General features: G+C 38.9%; 2 protein-coding genes across 3 annotated transcripts in view; both read right to left on the bottom strand.

The window, feature by feature from the left end:
• The window catches only part of LOC131160007 (conserved oligomeric Golgi complex subunit 1), a 40,023-nt gene that overhangs the window by 5,791 nt on the left and 13,486 nt on the right, over positions 1-20,746 (bottom strand). For both annotated transcript variants that reach the window (XR_009137908.1, XM_058115289.1), the window contains exon 3: positions 1,343-1,623. Coding sequence is in view for 1 of the 2 variants with exons in the window: in XM_058115289.1 (XP_057971272.1) it covers positions 1,343-1,623 (281 nt within the window). In the remaining variant the exon portion in view is untranslated. The remainder of the gene's footprint in view (positions 1-1,342; positions 1,624-20,746) is intronic.
• LOC131160008 (uncharacterized) lies at positions 15,391-17,666 on the bottom strand. Its single transcript, XM_058115290.1, has 2 exons — positions 15,815-17,666; positions 15,391-15,712 (listed from the first exon to the last, which is right to left on the bottom strand). Exons 1-2 carry the CDS (start codon positions 16,488-16,490, stop codon positions 15,534-15,536), a joined length of 855 nt encoding a protein of 284 aa, XP_057971273.1. The 5' UTR covers positions 16,491-17,666; the 3' UTR covers positions 15,391-15,533.

Consider the following 20,746-nt stretch of genomic DNA (forward strand, 5'->3'; position numbering starts at 1 on the left):
AAAAGAAGTATAAGTTGATGCCATCACGAATTCTTCCACTCACCAAGTTGAAGCGTACTTGTTGGTTCCTTTCTTATGAAACAAGATGATTCTATTCACGGTGATGGACTCCTAGGTACTTTCCCCAACGTCGAGTTCTTTTCGGAAGGAGAGAATTGATATAGGACAAGAAGCGGCTATTTGGATGGATCATTTCGACTCAATTACGAGGCCTATGTCAAAGAATAGGGTGAATTATTCAGAGCCAAATGTGCCAATTATTTAGTTATTTTAAGTATGTGTGTGTAGTTGCTTGTATTAGGATTATTTATGTTGGGGTCCTGTTTGTAGTAATTGTGTAGTTTTAGGGCTATGTGTGTAATTTCATATGCTTAGAGGCTTTCTTATAAATGGTGTGTGAAAGTCATGTTGAAGGCAGTTTTTGATGAATTTGAATTGAAGTGAATGTGAGTGTTCACCCTGGTATATCCTCTCTCCTCCCTTCCCCTTCCTTCTTCTCTTATAATTTCTCCATGGCTGCAGAACCTTGATGCTGCCCCTGCATCACATGGCCAAGAAAGGAATGCGTGCGTTTGTGCATGCCGTAGAAGCTATCAGTTCTAGCACCCCACTCCCTCTTTATTTACTCAAAAATGCCCATAAAAGTAGCCTGGGGGCCACAAAATGGGGGCAAAATAGGTAGCACATAAAAATTGACCACATTCAATATTCACTCCTGTCCAGGTCTTTAATATATAGAGATGATTATTTTTCTTAGCATTAAAATTTGCAGGAAGCAGGATGCTTCATGCAAATATAGTATGAAAAATACATCTACTATTCTACTAACATTAAAAAATTTCGTTGATATTGTTTAAATAATGCAGATTGCATGCCAATCCTTGGTAATAACAAAAAAAAGTTCACATTAGGAACCAAGTGTTTTATGCTTGTATATATACTGAAGAAAAAAATATGGCTTTTTGGATTAAAATATGGAACAACAAAGCTTCTGCTTTTGACATAATATTATTATCACAGTTGGACTTTAAACCCTCTTTTACACTCAAATGTGCTAATTTCTAGAATTTATTAATTAATCCATTTACACCCTGACAATATATAGTTCTATGTTTGGCCAACCACTACATTAAACCACAACCATCTGGTTATAAAGATCTCTTTTGAAATCCAGAATGGGTAGCTATGTTCTTTAAAAGAAAAACGTGCAAGAAAAGAGAGGACTTCAGCCTCTGATCCTAACTTGTAATCGTAACACAAATTAAAATCTATGACAACAATAATGAACAAATTTCTAAATCAAATCTTTAGCAAAGGTCAAGGCCTAGTAACAAAAGCTTACGTTAGCCAGTCTATTGGATCAAGCCTTTGCGAAAGACGATTTACCAACGTATTGACATGCTCTCTAATGATCGACTTCGTCTGGTTTTGATCCTGCTTCCTTCTTAAAGGCAATCTTGCTTTTTGACTTTTAGGTAAGTCCTCATTTGTATTTAAATCTCCCCCAGAGAGAACATCTGCAGCAAATTTCACGTCCAACAAAACTTGCAAAACTCCTTTCTCTGACACTTGAGATTCATAGGCCTGATTACTTGAAATGAAGTCCCCATAAGCACCAACGACCTACACAAACACTTGCATTTTCAATATATAAGAACAAACACAATTTGTATGTTGACCATGAGCATTTAAAACAAATATATCCAAGTAGATCAACCCGGCACTCAGACTGCAGACATATTAAGAAAATAACAAAAATTGAAAATGGAATACATGTTTAGCACATCTCAACATCACATCACAAGAAGTCCAACTTCAGAGACTAACAATTGCATTATTGCCCAGCAAATTTAATAGATAAATATTGATGTTTTTCATTTCAAAACAAAGAGAATGTAAAATACACAGGCCAACAGTTGTGCTCTGCAATGTGGCTTTGATTTTTAATTTGTCGTACCAGAAAGTGGTTGATGTGTGTGAGCACAAGGACAGATGCTACCGAAAGGGATTACTTTAAAGTGCACTTACGCTACAGAAAGATACCTAAGGAACACTAGAATGATAGGCCGGAAAACTTCCCTTGGAAGGCTATCTGGGTATATATAGGGTCCATACTAATGTTGCTTTCTCTGCCTGGAAAGCAACTTGCAAGAGAATTTTGACTACAGATCACCCTCAAAAGAAAGGGCAAAATCATGGTGAACAGGTGTTTTCTATGTACAGAACACTGTATCTGGAACACTTCCCGATGCAGCAAGGACACTTCTTGCACCAGAACCCTGCATCTTTTTGTGTGAGCCCTTTAATTCTGCCAATAAAAACTTAGAAAAAATTTTAGGAGAGGTTGAGAGACTCAAGAGTCGAAAGATTCTCTGACATTAGGGTAGTTGGGACTTTGGAACCCTAGTGCCACCGCACCAACCTTGTAGAGCACTGGACCTTCCAGCCTCTAGAATTCCCCCTTTTCTCTAAAGCCATCATTAGTTTACCAATCTCCTTTAAATCTATTTTTTTTTCTCAATTTCTTGATAAGCTATACCCATTGCCCAAAATCAGCCATGCCCTTCAAGTTGTTTCATTGTTGTTGGACCAATATTCTGTTTTGAGAATGCAGTTGATGATTGTACAAGCGTAGTTTATAAAATATGTATGATAATTTTGAATGCATGGTGCTTATATTTCATTCTAAATCAAAATTACCACAGTATTTGTCATTTAAAAGGAAAAACATGCCAAAATATATATTTTTTATATTAACTATGTTCATGGTTATTTAGTCTTTTAGCATTATTAGTATTATGTGTTTCGTTAGTAATAAGTGAGTTAGCAAGGGTATTATGGTCATTCCAATTGTACTTACATATATTATAAATAGAGGGAAAGACCTATCATTGAGTTTAGATCTTCCATTTTTACCCAATTACTCAACATGGTATCAGAGCATGATCCAAACTAAACCCTACTCTCCTTAGCTGTCACCAGAAAACACCATTCCTGCGGCTGTCCTTCCTAGATTCACCTCCATCCCATATTATTTCACAAAACCAGCGATACACCCATAAAAGACCCCCCCCCCCCGGCGGGACGACTCGCCCCACAAAACCTCATTGCCGTAGGAGCCCCCATGCACCCCCCAGTGCTGGCCAAATGCTGGCAGGGCAGACCCCACGCGCTGGTGCGTGAGTGAATTTCCTGCCACCTTTTTTTCTTTTTTTCCTCTCTGCCATGCTCTGATCCCTTCTCTAGACTATATTATCAAGCTGTTAGATCAGTTTTTTGCACAAAAAATCAACCTTTTCCAACTATGCACTCGCGGCATTCCGTTAATGTCTGTTCAAGGCTTGTGAAGGCTTCTTTGTGAGTTTTTTGGACCGTGGCAGCATTCATATGTTCAGTTGAGTCTGCGGCGATGCTATATGCGTCACTAAGTTGCTCACCTCGTCCGTGGCAGTACGGCACCCAAGGAATGGTTGTTTGATGCTTTGTGAATCAATTGTTAATGAGTTTATTGGGTCTGAAACAATGGGATTTTCTGTGTTTTTTGATTCACTATTCTAATTCCTTCCATTTACTAAAAAATAAAGCTGTTGGGCATGTGTTTTTTCTCCAAGATCCAATTTTTGTTGTGACAATGCACTCATGGTAATTCATTAGTTGTTGTTTGGGTAATGGTCATTAGTGACCTTCTTGGGGCAGTGGCACTGCTCATAAGCTGTTCTTTTTTCTTTTCCTTTTTTTGTGAGGCTGTGGCAGTGTTGCTTTCTTGTGGCTGCACCTGACGTTGTTGATTGTTCGTGGTAGTTTCAGTGGGTCACCTCTCCAATTGTTTTAGTGCTGAGTATTGCTTTCTTGGGGCTGCATGTGAGTTTCTTGGTGCTATGGCAGCTGTGTACTGATTTATCTGTGGCTTGTTCATGGTGGGTCACCTTGTTTGTGGTTGTTCCAATTGTTCCAGCAATTAATCTTATAATCATTGGTCTGAGTTTGTGAATGTTGGGATGGCGTTTGCAAATCCCGAAAGCATGATTTCTTCGTTAGTCACTTGTTTGAGTGAACTGCGTACTGTGACTATATCAGAGGAGTAGTATTCAAGGTTTCTACAGTATCAATTGTCTCAACAAGCATCTTATCACATTACTTCTTTTGCCCAGAAAGGTAGTCCTACAGTCTGCATGTCATATGGATCCTTCCAGTCCTTGGATTATCAATTCGGCTACCACTGAGCATATAACAGGTGCAACCAGCTTCTTTTTCTGATCTCCAATATCCTAAAAGTCTCCCTCAAGTTACCCTTGCTGATGGGTCTACTATTGCTGTTAAGGGGGTAGGAACAGTAAATTCTACTCCTCTCTCTCTCTTTCTTTTGCTTTACGCATTCCTAAATCTCCTTTCAATCTTATGTCAGTTAGTAAGCTTACAAAGTCACTAAATTGTTCTATCCCATTCCTTCCTGCTTCTGTGGTTATTTAGGATCTAAAGATTGGAAAGACAATTGGCACAAGACGTAAGGCTCGTGGACTCTACTACTTTGAGTCGCCTTCTCCACCCCATTGCCTCCATAGTCATAGCTACACCACTTCAAATCCATTGTCGCCATGGTCATCCATCCTTGGACAAATTGAAACAGCTAGTTCCTACATTGAATTCTGTGTCTAATCTTGAGTGTGAGTCCTATCAATTAGGCAAGCATCATTGTGCTCCCTTTGTTCCCCAGGTCGACAAATGGCTAGTTAGTCCTTTCATGCTTGTCCATTCTGATATTTGGGGTCCTAGTCATGTGACATCAAAGTTAGGGTTTCAGTACTTTGTTACATTTGTTGATGACTACTCTAGGATGACTTGGTTATATTTAATGAAAGATCGTTCCGAGTTGTTTGATATCTTTTCTGCTTTCTGTTCCCAAATAAAGACTCAATTTGACATGTCAATCTGGATACTTCGTATTGATAATGCTAAGGAGTACTTCAGTACCCAATTTAGTACTTATATGACTAACTTTGGTATGATCCATCAGTCCTCTAGTGCCCACACTCCACAAAAAAATGGAGTTGTAGAGCGGAAAAACAGACATATTCTTGAAATCATTCATACCCTATTGTATCAAATGAATGTCCCCAAAGTCTTTTGGAGTGTTGCTGACATGTTGTGCTCATAGCTTGCTCCCTCATCAATAAAATGCCATCCTCTATTCTAGGTTGTAAAATCCCATATTCAATTATCTTTCCTAAGGCTCCTTTTTCTCCCTTCCTCCTCTTATATTTGGTTTTTTCCTTTGTCCATCAGTTGTCTCCAAGAATGGCTAAGTTGGATCCTCGTGCTATCAAATGTATTCTTCTAGATTATTTCTATACTCAAAAGGGATATCAATGTTATAGTCCTACTTTACATCGATTATGTCTCTGCTAATGTCACTTTTTTTGAGTCTACACCAAACTACTTTGATTCCTTGAGTTTTGTTGACCTTGATGAGCCCCTTCCTCTGCCTCGCCTTCCAAATCCAAACCTAGTATCTGTGTCCAATCCTCCTACAATTTCTTCCATTTTGAGTCCTTCTCGTCGCTTAAATCATCCCAATTTGAAGGTATACACACGGCGACTCAAGGGGGAAGTGCCTCCTCCAACTTCTACTACCATTCCTCTAGTTCCCTTGTAGATGACCCTATTTCTCGTGATGTTGATCCTCCAATAGTTGTTCAAATAGGTAAACGCACTTGTACCCAACATTCTATCTCTAATTTTGTTTGTTATGATTTCTCGTCACCCTCTTATTACTGTTTTTCCAGTACTCTGTCTTCTGTTGGTCTTCCAAGATCTATTCTTAGGCTTTATCCCATTCTGGGTGGAGGACGGCAATGATCGAAGAGATGCATGCACTACATGATAATGATAATTGGGATTAGGTACCTCTTCCTCCTAATAAGTATGTAGTTGGTTGTCGCCAGGTGTACAATGTGAAAGTCAATCCTGATGGTTCAGTAGCTTGTCGGCAAGCCCCCCTTGTTGCTAAGGCGTATACTCAAGTGTATGGCTTGGATTATTCAGACACATTCTCCCAAGTTGCTAAACTTGTCTCAGTGTGTTTGTTCATTTCTTTAGCCACCACTTGTCATTGGCTTCTACATCAGTTAGATGTGAAGAATGCTTTCTTATATGGTGATCTTCATGAGAAGGTATATATGGAGCAACCCCCTGGGTTTTTTTGCTCAAAAGAAGTCAAGCTTAGTATGTTGGCTCAAAAAGTCATTGTATGGATTAAAACAATCTTTGAGAGCATGATTTGACTATTTTAGTGTTGTAGTACTTGAGTTTGGCCTTCATCAGTGTACACTAGATCACTCTGCATTTTATCGTCATACTCCACCAAGCAGTATTTTTCTTATTGTATATGTGGATGACATTGTGATCACTCGTGATGATGATCATGGCATCCAAGACCTAAAACTTTTTCTACAGAGTAAGTTTCAGACCAAAGACTTAGGACCATTGAAGTACTTCTTAGGTATAGAAGTATCGAGATCTCATACGAGAACTGTCTTGTCATAAAGGAAGTATGTTCTTGATCTTTTAGATGAGACGCAGATGTTGGGATCCAAACATATTAATACACCTATGGATACCAATAGTAAGTTAATGCCAGATATGGGTGATTTGTTGCCCAACCTAGGTCGATACCGAAGACTCATAGGAAAGTCGAATTATCTCACAGTCACTCAACTAAATATATCCTTCGCAACAAGTGTTGCGAGTTATTTTCTCAGTTCCCTGAGAACAAGTCACTAGGATGCAGTAATTTGCATTTTGAGATATCTCAAAGGTGCACCAGGGAGAGGTCTCTTATATCAGGATCGGGGTCACACTCATATTCAAGGATATACACATGCAGATTGGGACGGATCACCTTCAGATCGAAGATCCACAACCGGATATGGTACCTTTATCAGTGGTAATTTGGTGTCTTGGAAAGGTAAGTAACAAATTGTTGTTGCCAAGTTGAGTGTTGGGTTGAAGTACAGGGCTATGGAACACACTACATGTGAACTTGTTTGGCTAAAGAACATGTTAAAAGAACTAGGCTTTCCACATTCTCAACCTATTGACTTGATGTGTGATAATCGAGCTGCTATTCATATTGCCTCCAACCGTATCTTCCATGAGCGGACAAAGCACATTAAAGTTGATAGCCACTTTATTCGAGAGAAACTTGTACACAATCTCATTACGACCACTCATGTGAAGTCTGAGTTTCAACTTGCTGATTTGTCACTAAGCCTTGGGAGGTGCACATGTGAAATTCATTTGTAGCAAGCTAGGAGCATATGATATATATGGTCCAGCTTTAGGGGGAGTGTTAATGGTTCTTTAGTCTTTTAGCATTATTATTTTTATGTGATAGTTTTGTTAGTAATAAGTGCTAGTTAGTAAGGGTACTATGGTCATTCCAATTGTACTTACATATATTATAAATAGAGGGAGAGACTTACATTGAGTTTTGGTCTTCCATTTTACCCAATTACTCAACAAACTAATTAGCATATCCCTACATGTCGTATCATCATTTTCTTGAATTTGTTGTATCACCTGTATCTCTTTTGCAACAAGTGCTTCCAAGCTATTAACTTAATTTTAAAAAATATTTAAAATCTATTAAAAAAATAGAAAGATACAAATTAGGGATCAAATGCCCATCGTTTGTGCAAGCTACAATGTTCCTCCTTAGCAAAGCAGCTCCCTCAAAGATGCAGCCTTCCTTCGATGAAGCTCTCAATCTTCTTTGATGAGACTGCCCTACCAATGCCTATCGTCACTCTCCAACAGTACAATTCGCAATCTTCTCTTTCACTGCTTCCCTAACGCTGTCATTGCTCTCCAGCAGACCATAATCCCCAATCTTTTTTTTGCACTCTCTCTCACCAACTAGACAACTGCAAGGCATCTTCAAATCTCCCTCTCGCTTTCCCTCTCCATATATATATATATATATATACACACCTCTCATCTAGACCTCTCTTCGACTATCCTCTCCCTCCCCTCCCTCGGCTGTAGCATTGCAGTGTATAAACACTTGGCTTAGCTTGGTTTATGCATTTAGACTTTATATTTTCTTTCCTAAATTATTTTTTAGTTTTAAAATTCAGACAACAAAATTTATAACTGATATATATACACACCACTCGTCTAGACCTCTCTTCAACTGTCCTCTCCCTCTTGTCCCTCGATTGCAGCATAGCCATCACGAGCCGAGCTTGTTGAAGGCATTATGCTTGCCTTTGACAGCTCGTCTAGTGCATTTGGGATGGGTTTCCATTATGTAAATACTAGTGTAGGGTTATTTTTCAAAAATAGCTCTCCCCTATGCTAAAAAAAGCAGTATGACTCCTCGATCACTTTGATGTTTCCTAGTGCCAGAGTGAAAATAGCATAGAAGGCTTTTTAGGGGAGGGTGAGTGTTCATCAACTTGTAAAACTCACTAGCTATTGTCAAAGTGTTTAGCCTACTTGCCTCCCTTACTAGACACACAATGTTAACGGAGGTGTTTTTAATGAATTACGTTGCTTCAATGTTTACTGCTTGCCACTGCTTTCATAAATTGCTTACTGCTTTTGCTTATATTTGCTTAAGCTTATATTTGCTTGAATGACAATGAAAGTGTTATGTGGGTGAACTGTGGTAAATGATAGATTGGCTAGTTAAACAAGAGGGTTTTAGCTAGTGCTGCACGGTCCTTTTACAAAGGGGTGAAATACTCAACTCGTAACACTTGGTATTAGAGCTCGATTAGTTGCTACATGAATTCAGTTGCTTTCGTTGTGGGATTGGTAAAGCATTGGTAAATGATCATGCCAACCAATGCTGAGAGAATTAGTGTGCTGGAAGCACAGGCTGAGACGGCAACCAACAATGTGGCCATAGAGATGGCTCGACTAACGGAACGTGTTGATGAATTGGAGGGATCACAAAAGCATCAACAAAGTTTATGGTGGAAATGTCAGAGGACTTTCACCGCATTGTGGAAACCTTGCAAGCTTGGATAGTTTATCTGACTGCAAAGATGAATATGATGATTCTTGCTATGGGAAACTCTAATACTCTGGGGTTTAGTAAGACCAAGGTACCAAAACCCAGGATGTATGGGAGTACCCATGATGCCAAGGAGTTGGAGAACATCTTGTTTGATATGGAGCAGTATTTTCGCGCTTTGAGGACGAACTCAAAACAGGTGAAAGTGGATACTGCGACTATGTACTTGGTTGGTGACACCAAACTGTGATGGTGTACTAAGTACACTAAAATTGAAAATGGACGATGTGCAGTGGATTGTTGGGCAGACTTAAAAAGAGAACTTAAGGCCCAATTCTTTCCTGAGAATGATGAGTACAATGCTAGGAAGAAGTTAAGAGACCTCAAGCATATTGGACAATCAGGGAATACGTGAAACAATTTATGCGTTGATGTTGGATATCAAGGACATGCCGGAAAAGGACAAGTTGTTCTACTTTCTCGAGGGATTGAAACTGTGAGCAAGAACAAAACTTCATAGGCAAAGAGTTCAAGACTAGTCTATCGCACAAGTTGCCGCAAAATGCTTGATTGACTACGCTGGTGATTATACCACTTCGTCCAAAGAGTTTGGCGTACGAGGAAATAGCAGAAAGTTTTTCAAAAGGGCAAACCCAAAAGCGGGGGAGCCGACTATAAGACATCAACTTCAAAAGAAGCTTCATTGTCTCGAGGGTTCAACACACCCACTGGAAAAAGTATAATTTCATGCTACTTGTGTCAAGGCCCTCACAAAGTTATCACTCAATGTCTTACAAGCTTCCACTGTAGAGCAAGTAGTGGAAAGTGATGGGAAATACCCCAAGGATGGGTGCAATGCGGCTGGTGAATGCATTGGAAAAGCAGGTGAAAGCACCGAAAGTTACACAAGCGAAAAGACTGATGTTTGTGGACTTGAGGATCAATGGGAAGAGTACCTGTGCTATGGTAGATACCGGGGCTACCCATATTTTTGTTTCATAGGCAGAAGCAAAGGGACTCAACTTATCCTTGGAGAAGGATTCAAGATGCATGAAAGCAGTGAATTCTATAACCTAGCCTACTCTGGGAGTAGCCAAGAAAGTGACTGTGAAGCTTGGATAGTGGGCACATCATGCGAATTTCACAGCGGTGCCGTTGAAGGACTTCCAACTCATTTTGGGAATGGAATTCTTAAGGGAGACTAAGGCAGTGCCGATGCCTTTTACTGGTTCCCTGTGTCTGATGGGAGATCAACCTTACATGGTGCAAGTTGTTGCAAAGAAAGGAGACGATGAGAAGTTCCTTTAGCCATGCAACTCAAGAAGGGATGAGAAGGGGTGAGCAGACATATCTAGCCACAGTGTTGATAGATGAAGAAGTAGGCCAAGAGCCGGTGCCTACGACCATCCAAGCTATATGAGTACAAGGAGGTGATGTCGGATAAGTTGCCTCATAACTTGACTCCACAACGGGGTGTAGAGCATGAGATCGAGTTATTGCCAGGCGTGAAACCACCTACTAAGGGGTCACATCGGATGATGCCTCCAGAGCTAGCAGAGTTGAGAAAACAACTTGATGATTTGTTGGAAACAGGATATATTCGCCCTTCCAAAGCACCGTTCAGAGCACCGATGTTGTTTCAAAGGAAACAGGATGGGCGCATGCGAATGTGTGTAGACTACCACACGTTTAACAAGGTGACAGTGCGCAACAAGTATCTTATTTCATTGATTGCTTATCTGTTGGATCAGCTGAGTCATGCCAAGTACTCCACTAAACACGACTTGAGGTTAGGCTAATATCAGGTGAGAATTGGTGATGGGGATGTGCCGAAGACAACTTTTGTGACACGGTATGGGGCATATGAATTCATGGTGATGCCATTTGGGTTGACAAATGCGCCTGCAACATTCTGTACTTTGATGAACCAGGTATTTTGTGAGTATCTTGACAAGTTTGTCATGGTGTACCTAGATGATATTGTTGTCTACAGTTCCACTCCAAAGATACAAAAAGAGCATCTATGGAAGGTGCTCAATAGACTGAAGGGGAACAATCTATATGTGAAGAAAGAGAAGTTCTCTTTTGCTCAGCAAAGCATCAAATTCCTTGGTCATGTGATTGAGCAAGTTTATATCAGGATGGACATGGAGAAGGTAATAGGGATTCAAGAATGGAAGATTCCAACAACAGCAAAGGAGCTGCATTCCTTTCTTGGTCTTGCCAACTATTACAGGAAGTTCGTAGAGGGGTACTCAGGGAGAACTGCTCCTATGAAAAAACTACTAAATAAGAGTCAAGGGTGGAACTGGACAGAGAAGTGTTAGGGATCCTTTGATGACTTGAAGGATGCCATGATAAGAGATCCGATACTTGCTCTTCCGGACGTCGTGAAACCCTTCGAGATACAAACAGATGCATCAAACTATGCCCTTGAAGGAGTCTTGTTACAGGACGGGCATCCAGCTGCGTACGAGAGTCATAAGCTTTGTGAAGCGAAACGGAAGTACACGGATCAAGAGAAGAATATGCTAATGGTGATGCATTGTCTCTGCATGTGGTAGCATTACTTGGGTCAAGGTTTGTGGTGAAAACGGATAACTCAGGTGTTAGCCACTTCTTCACAAAGCCGAAGTTGACACCCAAGTAAGGTCGATGGCAGGAATTCTTGGCAGAATTTGATTTCTCATTTAAGCACAAGGCAGGGCGCCTGAACCAAGTTGCCAATGCACCGAGGCCAAGCTGGCAAGCCTTGCAGATGGTAACACACTTGACCATGAGTACTGTTACCACGATGATGCAGGAGCGCATTGAAGAAAATTTAGCCTAAGATCCAATTACATAGAACCTTATGAAGTTAACCGAAGAGGGGAAATCACGTCAATTCTGGATGGAAGATGGATTGTTGATGACCCATAGTAGCTGGCTCTTTGTGTCACGAGCAGGAGATCTGAGGAAGATGTTGTTGAGAAAGTATCATGATAGCATGTGGGCTGGACATCCAAGATGGCAGCGCAATTTGGCCTTACTGAAGTAGAGGTGTTATTGGCTGCACATGTGTGATGATGTGGTTGATTATACCTGAACTTGTCTCACCTGCCAACAAGACAAGTTGGAACGAAAGAAGATTGCAGGGCTGCTAGAGCCCCTACTAGTACCATCCAAACCATAGGAAAGTGTCTCACTGGACTTCATCACCAACTTACCCGGAGTGGGAGACGGAAGGTCTATACTTATGGTTATAGATAGGTTTTCGAAGTATGGTACGTTTATACCCACACCAAAGTACTGTTCGGCAGAGGAGATGACACAACTACTCTTCAAGAATATTGTGAAGTATTGGGGTGTTCCCTAAGATATTGTTAGTGATCAAGACTCAAGATTCACCGACAACTTCTGGACATAACTTTTCATAATCCTCAGTTCACATCTTGACATCTCTTCGAGCAACCATCCATAGACAAACAAATAGACGGAGAGATTCAATAGGCTACTAGAAGAGTAGTTGTACCATTTCGTCAACGCTAATCAAAAGAATTGGGTGCAACTACTTGATGTGGCTCAGTTCCATTTCAAAAAGCCCTTTTGAGCTCGTTACAGGCCAGCAACCGCTGTTACCTCACACAGTGAATGAGCCATGCAGAGGAAAAAGTTCGAGGGCGCACATCTTCACTGGAGAACGAAGACAGAATGCAGAGATTGCCCAAGACTACCTGAAGAAAGCTTTTCAGCGGATGAAGAATGAATTGGGCAGATCAAGGGAAAAGACCGCAGCACTTCAACGTAGGTGACTTGATGCTTGTTAAGCTCAATCCTAAACAGATCAGGTCACTACAGGGACGAGATAAGAGACTACTTCGTAAATATGAAGGACCAGTCCCCATCTTGGCAAAAGTCGGGAAGGCCTATTACAGAATTGAACCACCAACTTGGATGAAATAGCATCATGTGTTTCACGTCAGCTACCTCAAATCATTCAACGCTGACACCAAAGATCAATGTTTTAAAAGGCTTTCGTAAGGCGCGCCTTTTACGCCTCATTTGGGAAGGCGTACGCCTTTCGGGAGCACCTGATTTAAGATTATATATATATATATATATATATATATATATAATAAATAAATAAAGCGCAACCTGATAGGAGCGTGAAAACCCCCTCTCTCAACAAAGCTTCTTTACTACAAGCTCTCGTATCTCTCTGACAATTCCTCCAACTCCTCTCTCTTCGACAACGACTTCCGACGATTCTGCCAAGCTTCTCATCTCTCTCCGACAAGTCCACGATCCCTTCCAACCTCTGATCTGCCTCCGACGACTCCTTCCAACGTATTATATCTCTTTGACGACCCCTTCGGAGCTCTCGTTTCTTTCTCGCCCTACATCTGGCTTCAAAGACTCCTTCAGCTTCTCATCTCTCTAACGAGTCGACGATCCCTTCCAACCTCTCATTTGCCTCCAACGACCCCTTCCGACGTCTCATCTCTCATTGACAACCCATTCGAACCTCTCGTCTCTCGACCCATTCTCCATTATTCTAAAATTTTTCTCATTTTATTACTATATATAAATTAATTTTAATTATTAATTATTTTAAAAAAATATAGTCCCAAAATGCTTACCCCCCAATGCCTTAAGGCCATGGTTCGAAATCGCGGTCGCGGGTAACGTCGCGAAAAGGTCGCGAGTGTCGCGGGTCGCGGGAGACGCGGGTGTTACGTAACGGGAAGCGGGCGTAACGGTCGTGAATTTTTTTCACGCATGCACAACCATGCGAAAATTAAAAAATAAGCATGAAATCCATTAATACATGATTTTTAATGAATTTTGAAGGCTTTCATTCAACCTACAAATGCTTTTTAATAGGCATTATGATTTTTATATTAATTTTAGTGCGTTGTTTACAAAAAAAAGCATATTTTTTTATAGTTTACATTACTTTAATGAGTAAAAAGATGTAGAAATGTAAGAATCAATTAATTTAAGTCATAAAGTTACTAAAAATGAATCAATACTCAATAGACTTAATACTCAATATACACATTACACATACATGAATTTAAAAAGTGATTAATATCAAATATCAATAAATAGTTGAAAATACATGAATACAATATTACAAATTTATAATATAACACATGTCACCACCAAAAAGAATGACGTGGAGGGTCTTCATAATTTGCATCTGTATCTTGAGATTGGGATGGGAAATTATCTCCCCATCCTTGTGGAAATATATAGTTGAATGAACCCAAGTTTGCATCATTTTGTTGTTGCTCTTGAAAATGTACTGGTGATGAAAATTCTCCTGAATAATGTCTATAAGTTGGGGCAGGGGCTGGCTCTGGGTAGTGTGTAGAAGAAGACTCACTATATCCTGAGATTCCTGATCCACTGGGATAAAAATGTGAGTCACGAGATGCATAATGTGGATATGCTGGATGAGATCCATATGATTGTGATGATGAACCATCTAAACCAAAGTCGCCAAAACTACGAACCACACCATATGAATCTTCAGTAGAATCGCTAGGGTCACCACGAGCACTCCTACTTCTCCTGGGTTGTGAAGATTGGTTCCCTGGAGGAATACCCAAGTCATAATTTTCAGGTATGTCATGTAGTCCATAAGGATCAGAAGGATATATATCCCTTCCAAATGATGTCCCTGTATCATATCCATAATTATATTCTACACCGCCGCCTCCACCACCACCACTGCCACCCCCCCCAACCCCAGCTCCAGCACCACTATTACCATCATCATCACTTGGTGGGCTCAAACCAAGATTGTCATCACTTTGTGTACGTTCAGGGCTTGAACATGAATCATCATGCGCGTTTATTGGTGGTTGATCACCTCCTTCTGTAGTACCACCAACCTCTTCATTTAACCAATTTGAATTGTCCTGACCGTCGAGTAGTGGTGTTTCTCTCTCCTCTAACCATTGACTTAAAGGATCATCTTCTTCGAAAATGTAGTCCAAATTGATAGGATTGAAACCCTCTTCAATTTCTCGTTGGCTTCTTCTCATTGTACGTCTTAACTTTAACCTCATGTTGTAATGTACGAAAACAAGTTTTTGTAGTCTCATGTACTTTAATCTATTTCTTGTTTTCGTATGGATGAGGCTAAAGGTGCTCCAATTACGCTCACAGTTCGAAGCTGATGTGGTCTGGCTTAGAACTCTAATTGCTATTCTTTGGAGCTCAGGAGCACACAAGCCATAATGAATCCACCATTCAGCAGTATGAATAATTAAAAAGAGTTTTATGTTAGTATAGCGTATTTCAACAGTCAAACTTGAACACAAAGAAAGAAAATAGAGTAATTCTCCATTATTTAGCTATATAGCCATATTTATCAGGATTTGTTTGTTTCACTGCCCTTTGAGCCAACGGGGTTCCAAAAGTCTCCTGCCTATCTCGATATAGCAACAACTAAAAAATGATGATTGTGAAATATAATTAATTAATTAGATGTATTAATAATTATTCTTGAAAGTATTACAGAATACTAGAACAATTCATTATTCAATTTAATGGAACCAATACTTACTTGATTAATAGCCCGAATTTGAGTATCTATATCGGGTACCAACTTGGTTATCACTTTTTTAACTCCATCCATGACTTCTCTAGCAACTTCAGGAGAGGGTGGGGCACCATAAAGAAATTGTGGGTTCAAAAAATACCCTACAATTAAATTTAGAAACATATTAATCAATAGTTTTCTAATGCAACTATGCATAATTTAAAAGTTAAAATAATAAGAAATTGTATTTGATTTACACTTACCAGCAGCGTGCAAATCTTGGTGCAACTGAAAACTCCACCGGTTGTCAATAATTTTCCAATAGTCTTTGTAAAACCGGCAATCTTTTTGAATGACCAACTTTGCCCTATCAATTGCCTCGTATATGAAGCCCATGGTTGGTTTTTCATCACCATCAACCAATTTAAGAACTTTCACCAAGGGTTCTTGCACTTTAATTATATCAGAGGCCTTTTGCCAAAACTCTTTGCCTAAGATAATTTTCTTTGAATCATATGCTGGGCCTGATTTTGCCATTCCAAACCTTGAGTTTTTCCAAGCATCAGATGTAAACATTTCCCTTAGTGCTTGTTTATGCCTGACAATAGTCTCCAAAGCAATGAAATTTGTGGCAAATCGAGTGATGGCAGGGCGAAGTAACTCTCTATTATTTGTGAATTTCTTCATGAAATTCACTGTCCATGTGTGGTTGTAAATAAATGAGGTTATTGTTCTTGCATCTTCTAAGACCTTCTTCACGTTACTTTTCTTACCAATATCTTCAAGAATAAGGTCTATGCAATGAGCTGCACATGCTATCCAATAGAGATTGGGCCTCTTCTGCATTAATAATTTTCCTCCTGCCTTCATTGCAGCTTCATTATCAGTCACTACTTGGACAACATTCTCCTCTCCAATTTCTTCAACCACCTCATCCATTAATCTGAAATGAAATTATAAATTCAATAATTACTACTATTTAATTAAAAACATGCAAGTCCATAATACTATTTGCATATACAATTAAAATTAGAAAATTACCTGAAATAATTATCAGTTGTTCTGCTTGGCACATCAGAGGCATCAACTGATTTATGAAACACGGTGCCTCTATCGCAATAAACTAAAAAGTTTATAATGTGTTTTCTAGTTGGTCCTGACCAACCATCACACATAAGTGTTACACCTCTTTCCTTCCAAATTCCAGCAAAAGAAGCTATATAATTTTTCATTTCTTGATACTCTTGCTCCAAATAAATTTCAGATATCTCATAGGGTGATGGACCCTTCACCCCCTTTCCAACCTCTGCAGCAATATCAAGCATAGGCTGCATAAATGGAGAGTCAGCTACATTCGCTGGAATCCGATTATAAATTAGGAATTTTCCAACCGCTTTTCCTAATTTACTTCTTAAACCTTTCAGTAACTTTGTGTTGAGTTTTGGTTGTTTCGCACTCTTGCTTCTTTCTAAAATAGATCCATTGCCTTTAGTCTAGCTTCAGGGGCATCAGGATTGATCCATTGTCGTCCACTACCTCCAGCTTCTCGACCACTATAAGATCGAGCTCCTGCTCTATTGAAACCACTGGTAGCACCACTGCCAGAGCCACCTCCCTCTTCATAAATATTACCCCTTCCAGTTGTTCTTGCTCGAAATCTTTGTCTCTCTTCCCATTGTTGTTGTGATCGCATGCTTTCTTGTCGAGCAAATCTCATACTTTCTTCTTCCAAGTCTTCTTCATCGCTCAAATTCTCAAAATCTCCTCTAATTTGGGCTTCTACTTCTTCTTGCCTTTTTTGTTTATCTCTTTTCTTCTCAGCATACTATTGTAGATGTTTCATCATTTGTTCTCTTACTTGTGTGGTCACATTTGAGCATCAAACTACTTGACCCTTTTTATGTGCCAAGTGTTGTTTCAAGCGTGTAATGCCCCCTTTGATTATCTTCCCACATAACTTACACATAATAACATGTCTATTACCGTCTACCGCAGTACCAAAATGCCATCCAATATCTTCACTAGGTAAGTTTTCATTTCCTCTATCACGTGACATATTGATAGACTTAATTTGATGATCTCTACACAAAATATAAAGAAAATACAAAGTTACAACCTTCCTACAATGACAGGAATAATATAATTAGTAATTTAGTAAATATTAAATAATAAGTACTAAATAGTCCTAATTTTAAATACTTATTACGTAAAAATAAGTATAATATTTGATTAAAAATAATAAGTAATGTTTATTATTTTTATATTTAAATAAACAAAATTATAAAATATTAGATATTTTATTACAAAAAAAATATATTCCTTTATCTTTAAAAAGATATTTTCATTATTTTTTATAGCTTGATTTTACTTTCATTTATAACTATAAGAAATTAACAGGTGAAAAAGATTTTTGCTCTACTTTCATATACATCATAGCATCACAAATAGAGATCCATACATTACAAATTGACTATTTAATTTTTTAAACATTTTCTCAGTATATGGATTAAAATTAAATTTTTCTACAAATTCCAGTAGTAATTAGTAAAAATCAAATTTATTAATGTATTAACTATTAGGTTAATTTTTTTTTTATTAAGTTATTAATTTTTACTTTATTTGATAACTAAAAACAAAAAATAGATGTAAACATTTATTTTACCTAATTTTAAATTTAAGGTCAAAATAATGTTTTAAAACTTAAAAAATATTAATAAACAGGGTCAACCTACTCAAGAAATGGCAAGTAGATACACATGTAACATAAAATGGGTGACAGATGTTATTTAATTTTTTTTTCTTTTATAATATGAATATTATTTAATATTTTTTCAATAGATGGGAGTGAATATGATATCTTCTTTATCAAAATGACCACTTTATCCAGCTGACATAAATAGTATGTTAGCCAATTGGTGCCATGAATTAATTTTATTTCTATAAGTTTGGCAAATCCTAAGACTAAATATTATAATAATTGTGCAGAGTATTCCTTGGAATTCTTTAAGAATGGTGAAAAATAGAGCTCAATTAAGCCTAGATAATATAAAATGCCATCACATGGATGTCTTGTGTACATACATTATTTTAATGCTTTGTTTAGATGGTGAATGCAATAGTGGATTATTGATATTCAAATATTATTATAAAAAAGGCTTCAATTATTATTGGTAAATATTAATTATTTACTAACCTTAAAAAATATTAATTATATAATATTAATAATTGCTTGCTATGTCATGGAATTAATTTTCATAATTATCTTTCAAAAAATATAATACAATTAAAATATTTATAAATTAAGAAAATTTTATTTTACATAATTATTAATGATTTCTAATTTTTTACTCTATTAAATTACTTTTTTTTTAATTCAATTTAACAAACCTATTTTACAACAAAATATAATTTAAAAAAATAAACAGAATGAAAAGAATGAAAAGGGCTGTGGTACAACAAAATATAATTTAAAAAACAAAAAAAACATAATGAAAAGTGCTGTGGGTGTTAGAGTGTCTCATACGCTGAGGCCTGTAGTCGAGTCAGACCGAGAGAGGGGAGGGATTCGAGGGAACTCGGAGGAGCCTCGAACAGTCGAAGGAGCGAAGCACAAAGTAGCGAGCCAGCGATGACTCCAAGCTCCGAGCCTCCGAAGCTGAAATCGAGAGGCTGGCTGGTGGCGACTGCGACGACTGGCAGAGGAAGGTGCCGACTGCGACGACTGGCGGAGGAAGGTGCCGACTGCGACGACTGGCGGAGCTGCTGAGACCTTTCGCCGTCGCCGGTGACTCGCCAAGTTGCTGGAACTGGAAGCCTGGAACTGCAAGTCTGCAATTCTGAGTAGATCTGCTCGGTAGCCTCGGTGTGCTCACTCTCAGGCTTCGAAGCCTTCTTATTGCCGAAGGCCAACAAATTTTCAAGGTTTTTGTAACTTTCCTTTTTACCCTTTGAATGGCAGATGGGTGTGGGGACTGGGGAGAGGAGGAAAGCAGCGCTGCTGCCTGCTGCCCTTCAGCGAATATGCTACCTGTCGGCCATGTAACGGTCCGTAACGGACGTTACGACATGTAACGTTGGAGTATCGGCCGTTACATGCCGTTACGCCTCCGTAACGTCCGTTACGGCCGTGAATTTTTTCCGAACCACAATATCGGCCCGTATCGGTTGCGGGCCCTCTGATTTCCGTTACGTATCGGCCGTTACGCTATGTAACGGCCGTTATTTAAAACCATGCTTAAGGCTTACACCTAGCTCGCAGAGGGTAAAACATCTCGCCTTACGCCTTCGCCTTTTAAAACATTGCCGAAAGATCCAAGCAGAAGTCAATCAAATAGAGCAAAATCGAAGACAATGCAACCTAATAGATGTGAAGTTGAAGACATCCTTACAGATAGAGAGTTCACATCTACAAGAAAGAAGTGGCAGGAGTTCTTAGAGAGTGGAAAGGCCTTGGCGATGAAGAATCAGCTAGGTTTCTGCGGAAGATATGCAACCATTCATGGACAAAGTTGAAGTGTACCTAGCGTCAAAGCCTACGAAGACGTCAACCGCATAAGTGGGGGAGCATCACGAGCCGAGCTTGTTCAGGCCCATATGCTTGCCTATGCTCGCTTGTCTCATGCATTTGGGATAAGTTTTCATCACGTAAATACTAGTGTAGGGTTATTTTTCAAAAATAGTTTTCCCTTATGCTAAAAAAGGCAGTATGACTCCTCAGTCACTTTGATGTTTCCTAGTGCCAAAGTGAGAATAGCATAAAAAGCTCTTTAGGGGAGGGTGAGTGTTCATCAACTTGTAAAACTCACTAGCTATTGTCAACATGTTTAGCCTACTTGCCTCTCTCGCTAGAAACACAATGTTAATGGAGGGATTGTTAATGAATTACGTTGCTTCAATGAATATTGCTTAAGTACCACTGCTTTCATTAATTGCTTACTACTTCTGCTCATATTTGCTTGAATGACAATGAAAGTGTTTTGTGGGTCAATTGTGGTAAACGATAGGTTGGCTAGTTAAACAAGAGGGTTTTAGCTAGCATCGCACGATCGTGTGAAATATTTGGCCCGTGACACCATGTATGGGCACTTAGCTTAGCTTGGTTTATGCATATAGACTTTAAATTTTCTTTCCTAAACTATTTTTTAGTTTTAAAATTCAAACAAAAATTTTAACCTTAATAAATTTCATATTGGTTT

Source organism: Malania oleifera, chromosome 7, assembly GCF_029873635.1.
Source record: "Malania oleifera isolate guangnan ecotype guangnan chromosome 7, ASM2987363v1, whole genome shotgun sequence".
Lineage (NCBI taxonomy): Eukaryota > Viridiplantae > Streptophyta > Magnoliopsida > Santalales > Ximeniaceae > Malania > Malania oleifera.

Coding starts and splice junctions, on each gene's coding strand:
- LOC131160008 (XM_058115290.1), bottom strand. CDS start 16,490: ATGGATGAGGTGGTTGAAGAAATTGGAGAGGAGAATGTTGTCCAAGTA. Junction 15,713..15,814: donor CCAAGATTTGCACGCTGCTG/GTAAGTGTAAAT, acceptor ATTTAATTGTAG/GGTATTTTTTGAACCCACAA.